This window comes from Otolemur garnettii, unplaced genomic scaffold (assembly GCF_000181295.1).
Source record: "Otolemur garnettii isolate 467f Iridium unplaced genomic scaffold, OtoGar3 scaffold00013, whole genome shotgun sequence".
Classification (NCBI taxonomy): Eukaryota; Metazoa; Chordata; class Mammalia; order Primates; family Galagidae; genus Otolemur; species Otolemur garnettii.
In genome coordinates this window covers 30,321,971-30,328,371 of record NW_003852408.1, presented here as the reverse complement: position 1 = coordinate 30,328,371, position 6,401 = coordinate 30,321,971, and the positions used below count along the sequence as shown (strand labels likewise).

At 44.1% G+C, this 6,401-nt stretch overlaps 1 protein-coding gene across 2 annotated transcripts in view; it reads left to right on the top strand.

Moving 5' to 3' along the window:
- Nucleotides 1–6,401, top strand: part of AOX2 (aldehyde oxidase 2) — a 74,417-nt gene that overhangs the window by 56,001 nt on the left and 12,015 nt on the right. For both annotated transcript variants that reach the window (NM_001308456.1, XM_023510273.1), the window contains exons 31-33: nucleotides 839–953; nucleotides 3,421–3,486; nucleotides 3,598–3,786. In NM_001308456.1, the coding sequence (NP_001295385.1) occupies nucleotides 839–953; nucleotides 3,421–3,486; nucleotides 3,598–3,786 (370 nt within the window). The remainder of the gene's footprint in view (nucleotides 1–838; nucleotides 954–3,420; nucleotides 3,487–3,597; nucleotides 3,787–6,401) is intronic.

Here is a 6,401-nt window from a genome sequence, read left to right as displayed (position 1 = left end):
TAAAAACTTTCTACACTGAAGCTCCTACCAGGTGGGAGGAGATGGGGAGGACGGTGGTGACAGTCATCACCTGCGCAGTACCAGTCAGCAGGAAGCCCTCAGAAAGTGTGCATTAAGAGAATGAAGAAGGAGGAAAGAGCTGACTGTCACATTCAACAAGCCTATGAAATTAGTTTTACAGTCTATCAAAACAAGCCACCGTATAACACACACACACAGCATTAAAGCAAATACGAAGAAAGAAGGAAAGAAGAAGGTGAGGCCCGGTCCTGTACATAATGAGTTCTCAATTCCTGAGTTCAGTTACCCAAGGAGAGAGCGAACCTGCCCTCTGTCTGAATACACCTTCCTTTATAAATTAATGCGTTGAATTACCAACCCTGAATTTTTTACCACCCATGAGCTCCATCAGCTTCATTAATAAGGCTAGCACAGCCTATGGGGTCCCTCTGGGAACACTGACAAAAACTGATGGAGGTTCTCATTGGTCAGGAAGGGCCTAAATGCAAATTCTACATGAAGACACAGACACAATGTGAGGTTCGGGCACAGTCTGGTGGCTTTTGCCCTCTCCTTGACATCCTAACTGCAACACAAAGCGTATCCTCTTTTATTTTTCTTCTTTTTTCCCTAAGCAGTATCCTTTTAAAAATGGGGGCAAACGATAACCAACTGGGATGTTTATAAATACAAGGTAGCAAGTGAAATGAGTTTAAAAGACAATTGAAATGAACACCGATCAAAGAAATGCTATCATAAAACTTTGGTAATTTTTACAGTGAATCAACATTGTTTGCACCCCACCCCACCAGCTAAAGGGCTTTATTTCTTCCCTCAGGGGCTACAAGGCCTTCATGGACTGGGATAAGGGGGAAGGAGACCCGTTTCCATACTATGTCTATGGTGCTGCCTGCTCTGAGGTTGAAATTGACTGCCTGACAGGGGCTCACAAGGTAAGTCAAGTCTCTCTCTCCTCTTGGCATAATAAAACGGCAACAACACAAGTGTGTCGTATAGCAAGTAGCCCAATTTCATCCTGTAATACCCACACAGGAACAGGACCCTTTCAATTCCATGGGAGTGTCCAGAGATCTGGACTTCTCCTGAATTTCCACTGAAGAGGACAATGTCATGGTCAAGAAGGAACTGCTCATAACAGCCTCAAATGTGTTAAATTTTGTCTTCCATTTCAGATGACAAAATCACTTTCCCAAGTTTTTCCCAGGAAATGATTCTGTTCCTAAAGGAAGGACAAATTATCTAATCCGAAGGATTAGGTAATCTAGTAGTCTTCAGCAAACATTTTGAAAGCATGTAGCAATGCGCTAATGTTTCTTCAAAGTCAATTACCCCAAGGATACTACTGACCCCTAAGGAAATAGATTTGATAAGAGAGACGTATGAAAATAATTTTTGTGTTTGCTATTTGAGTATCCAGGAAACCACCCATTGGAAGTAAAGAGCCTTCCTTCCCCCCTCCATCCCTTCCTTCCTTCCTCCCTTTCTTCCTTCTGTCCTTCCTTTTTGTAGAGACAAACTCTTTTTCTGTTGCCCAGGATGGGGTGTAGTGGCCTAATCATAGCTCATTATAGCCTCAAACTCCTGGGCTCAAGCAATCCTCCTGCCTCAGTCTCCCAAGTAGCTAGGACACTGAGGTGTCCACCTCATGGGGCATGTACCACCATGCCCAGCTCTTTTTTCTTTAAGAGGTAGGATCTCACTGTGTTGGCCAGGCTGGTCTCGAATGCCTGGCCTCAAGTGATCCTCCCACCTTGGCCTTCTGAAGCACTGGGATTACAGGTGTAATACAAGGTAGCAACATACCACACTCAGCCAGGAGTCCTATTTAACCCAAAGCTAACTACTTGCACCATAAAGGATAAATCCACAAATATACCCCAGGTACCATTCTGTGAAAAGAGAGATTCTGGAAACTTCAAGTATACCCAGAGTATGGTAAATTTTTAGGAAGTTTACATGATGCACCAATGACATACATCTAAATTCCTTTTATAAATTATTCCAACATCACTTTGAGCCACCTTGCCCCAAAATATAAATGGTCAATGTGTATAGATACAGACTTAACCAAATTAAAATATAGGACACCTAATTAAATTTGAATTTCAAATAAACAGCAAATAATTTTCTGACATAAATATGTCCCAAGCAATACTCAGGACAGACTTACTTTATCTGTCAATTCCACCCGAGGAACTCTAGTGTAAATGTGTAAAGGAACCAAACTCATGGGAATCATCCTTAGATAAAGTTTGGCCTTTTCTGTACCTTCCAGTTTACATTTACAGTTCAAGGTTCTGTAATTTCAGTATCGTTCTGGTACCTCAAAATAGTTTATTCCTTGAAGAGGCAAAACTTCTTTAATTAAAGAGAAATCAGAGAACTTAAAGTACAGGCCGACTGCTGCTGACTGCTGCTGGCTGCCTGTGGTTGGTGAACAAGCATCCATGGAGTCGGCATGAGCGCACAGCTCATCTCCTTCCATTCTCCAAAATGCATAATGCAAAACCTACCAGGTTTCAAGATAGTGGTGAATTGAAGGCCCACTCTGAGGTGCGTCCAGTGTCCCTCCCTGTGTAGGATGAGGATGGATAAAGGCCAGTCTCAGTTCCCCCAGCAGGTTGTCTGACAGGCCAAGAAATTTGCTAAATTCCAAGGGCTAAATACATAGAAAGATGAGCCCAGGTAATGAGAACGATGATACCGTCAGAACAACCTCTGCCAAACGGGGGCAGAAATAAAGCCCAGAGAGTCCCAAGATGGGCCACAGGCATCTAGGGGCCTTCCAGGGCTCTGTAACAACCTCCATGCACATGCCCGGTGCCAAAACAGTTTACATGATGCACCAATGACATACATCTAAATTCTGAAGAGGAAGCAGATTAGCAAAGTCAAAGGTGGTCTCAACATTTGCTCTAATACGTTCCAAAATCTTACAAATCCCCCACACTCATACATGCCAGTATATCTACATGATTTTCTCAGGAAAAAACGGCAACACTACCACTTGCATCAGATGATTATGAGGAATAGATGAGCTCATGACTTATATTCAAACAACCAATCCAGGTTGAGAATCAGATGAAAAAGCAGGCAAAGCAATTATTCACCAAGTGACTCAGATACACCAAGATGTCACGGACTTTGGAGTCATGTAACAGGAGTCAAAATCATGAGTGCCCATCTTCCAAGGTCATTGACAAGCCCAGCACTAAATCTAAAGAGTTTAGCAGATGTCCTACCAGCTGTAAGATTGACGGGGTTCGATAAATGTTAACTGTTATCAAGATCAAATCACCAGCAGGAGTTTTGGAATAACTAGACACCATTTGAATAAACCTGAAAATAATACTTTTTTAACTCAAGTATTTATGCTGAGGTCATTTTTATTTTGAACAGAAAATCAGAACAGACATTGTCATGGATGCATGCTGCAGCCTAAATCCGGCCATTGACATCGGGCAGGTAGGTGCTAGCCCACTTAGGTAGATGGCCCTTCCCGAGAGTGATTTTGGTATACATAAAGGGCTTCGGAAAAGGATTCATGTCACCAAGCTTGAAATTTTCCTCCTTCAGATCGAAGGATCATTTATTCAGGGAATGGGCCTTTATACCACTGAAGAACTGAAATATTCCCCAGAAGGCATCTTGTATTCTCGGAGCCCAAATGAATACAAAATTCCAACCATCACTGATGTCCCCGAAGAGTTCAATGTCTCCTTGTTGCCATCGTCACAAACTCCACTAACCATCTACTCCTCTAAGGTAACCGCCCAAACCTACTACAGCACCATGTAATGGATTGGGTTGTAGCATGGAAAATGAAAGTAGATGGACAAAATACTAAATAGGTCTTAAGTGTGACCAGGACTCAGTCACTAAAGACTGTGAGAATTTGGAGAGGAATCACCTAGAGACAACTAAAAGTCAGAGACAATAAATGATCCACACAATGGTAAGTATGGACCAAGGATGTCAACTTCCACTTTCATGGAAAACTAAAATTCAGCAAAAGGCTTTGACTTCTTGATAGACTAATACTTTTACTTAAGACCCTTAAGACTACAGTGTTAAAACAGGGTTGAAGGCACGATGTTACTGAGGTCTCAGAAGGCAGTGGCAGTGTGAACAGAACTCTGGATGGGTTCTGGCTCCAGCTCTGCCCCTCCCTGTGATCTCAGGCAAGTCACTGACCTCTAAGAAGCTCCACATTTCTGGTTGTCACAGTGGAGGGGTGGTTGGGAGGGTGCAAAGGATGTTACCACTAATGGCTGGAGGCCAGGAATGCAGCTAAACAGCCTACTGCACAAAGGAGCCCCTCCCCCCCCAAGCAAAGAGCCCCAAATGGCAACAGTATCAGAAAGCAAAGACATCAGCCCTTAGTGATTGCTAGAGTAACAAAACCACAAATTGAAATAAAGGTCAGCATTTGTGTGCATTTCTGTGTATAGGTTACGTTAAAACTACACCCAGTAAAAACTTCGTCTAGGTGTGAGATATATTGTTAAAGTTTTCTTTAAAGTCTTTTGGGAGGCCAGGCGTGGTGGCTCACACCTGTAATTTCAGCATGCTGGGAGACCAGGGCAGGTGGATTGCCTGAGCTTAGGCGTTCAAGACCAGCCTGAGCAAAAGCAAGACCCCCGTCTCTAATAAAAATAGAAAAACTAGCCAGGCGTTGTGGTGGGCATCTGAAGTCCCAGCTACTTGGGAGGCTGAGATAAAGAGATTGCTCAAGCCTCAGAGTTTGAGGTTGCTGTGAGCTTGATGACACCACAGCACTCTACCCAGGATGACAGAGTCAAAATAAAAATAATAACAAAAACAACAACAACAATAAAATCTTTGGGGAAATTTTTCAGTACCCCAAAATAAAGAGTCCATATACATCTTCAAGAATTTCATCATTTCCAAACCAGATCCCACTTACAGCCCAGGACTGTCCTGTGGATGGATAGCAGTGAGGTCAGTGTAAACTTGAAAGGAAGGACAAACACTGGGGCCTTTAAACTCTCATTGGACTGGAAATCACTCAAAGGGAAAAAGACAACTCAGATCCCACAGGCAGCAGCTTTCAGGCCACCAAGAGTAACAGACAGATGGGACCCTGAGTTCTTGTGGTCGTAGCCAGTCACTCATAGGTAGACCCTCAGGAATACCATAGGTTTGCAGGTCCCCTGGCGAGTGTATCATGTAACAATAACAGGACACTACCAGGTGCCAGGAGCCGTACTAGGTGCTTCTGCACCTCCTGACCCTCAGGACGCCCTTGAAGGTAGGTATCATTGCCACACTTCACAGAGACAGAGGCTCAGACAGATGATCTCACTATATGTACAGAGTAACATAGGCAGACAGGACCAGGATTCAGATTTGCTCTTTCTAGCTCAGGGGTTGCAAATTGGTGGCCCACTGGCTAAATCTAGCCTGAAGATATCTTTTCTTTGGCCCACATAGTGATTTTAAAAATCAGGGAATTTGGGGCAGTGCCTGTGGTTCAGTGGGTAGGGCGCAGGCCCTGTATACCAAGGGTGGCAGGTTCAAACCCAGCCACGGCCAAACTGCAACAAAAAAATAGCCGGACACTGTGGCGGGCACCTGTAGTCCCAGCTACTCGGGAGGCTGAGGCAAGAGAATCGCCTAAGCCCAGGAGTTGGAGGTTGCTGTGAGCTGTGTGACACTACAGCACTCTACTGAGGGCAATAATGTGAGACTCTGTCTCTTAAAAAAAAAAAAGTCAAGGAATTTTACATCAAAATACCAATATCTAAATTCTCTTGAAAATGTGGATGATCTGGTAATTATGGCCGCATTTCTGGAAGGCAACAATTAGCAAGAACCCAAGAACAGCTGCCCCCTTTAGCTAGGACATGGAGGATCTCTGCTCCACCACGGTCCCCACGACTCCTGACTGTCCTTCATCTGCCTATGTCACGCATTTACAGTATCTGCCCATTTTTTCAGATGATGGGTTTGGGACCGTGCATCTGGAATCAAAGTCTGTACTCTTTCTTCTAGAGCACTATCTCCCCTGACAGTGAATCATTTTTCTCTCTGCTGATGAAGCTGGCCAGTTAGTCCATTGATTATTTTTTACTAAATAGGGCACCTTTCCCTCACCACACCAAGATAAACACACACAGACACAAACATATATACACGCCTTTCCTATAGAACAGAGATTGAACTCAGACAAGACTAAAGATCTGCCAGCAGGGTGGCTCACACCCTGTAATCCCAGTACTCTGGGAGGCCAAGGCAGGTGGATTGCCTGAGCTCATAGGTTCGAGACCAGCCTGAGCAAGAGCGAGACCCCCATCTCTAAAAAAATAGCCAGGCATTGTGATGGACACCTGGAGTCCCAGCTACTCAGGAGGCTAAGC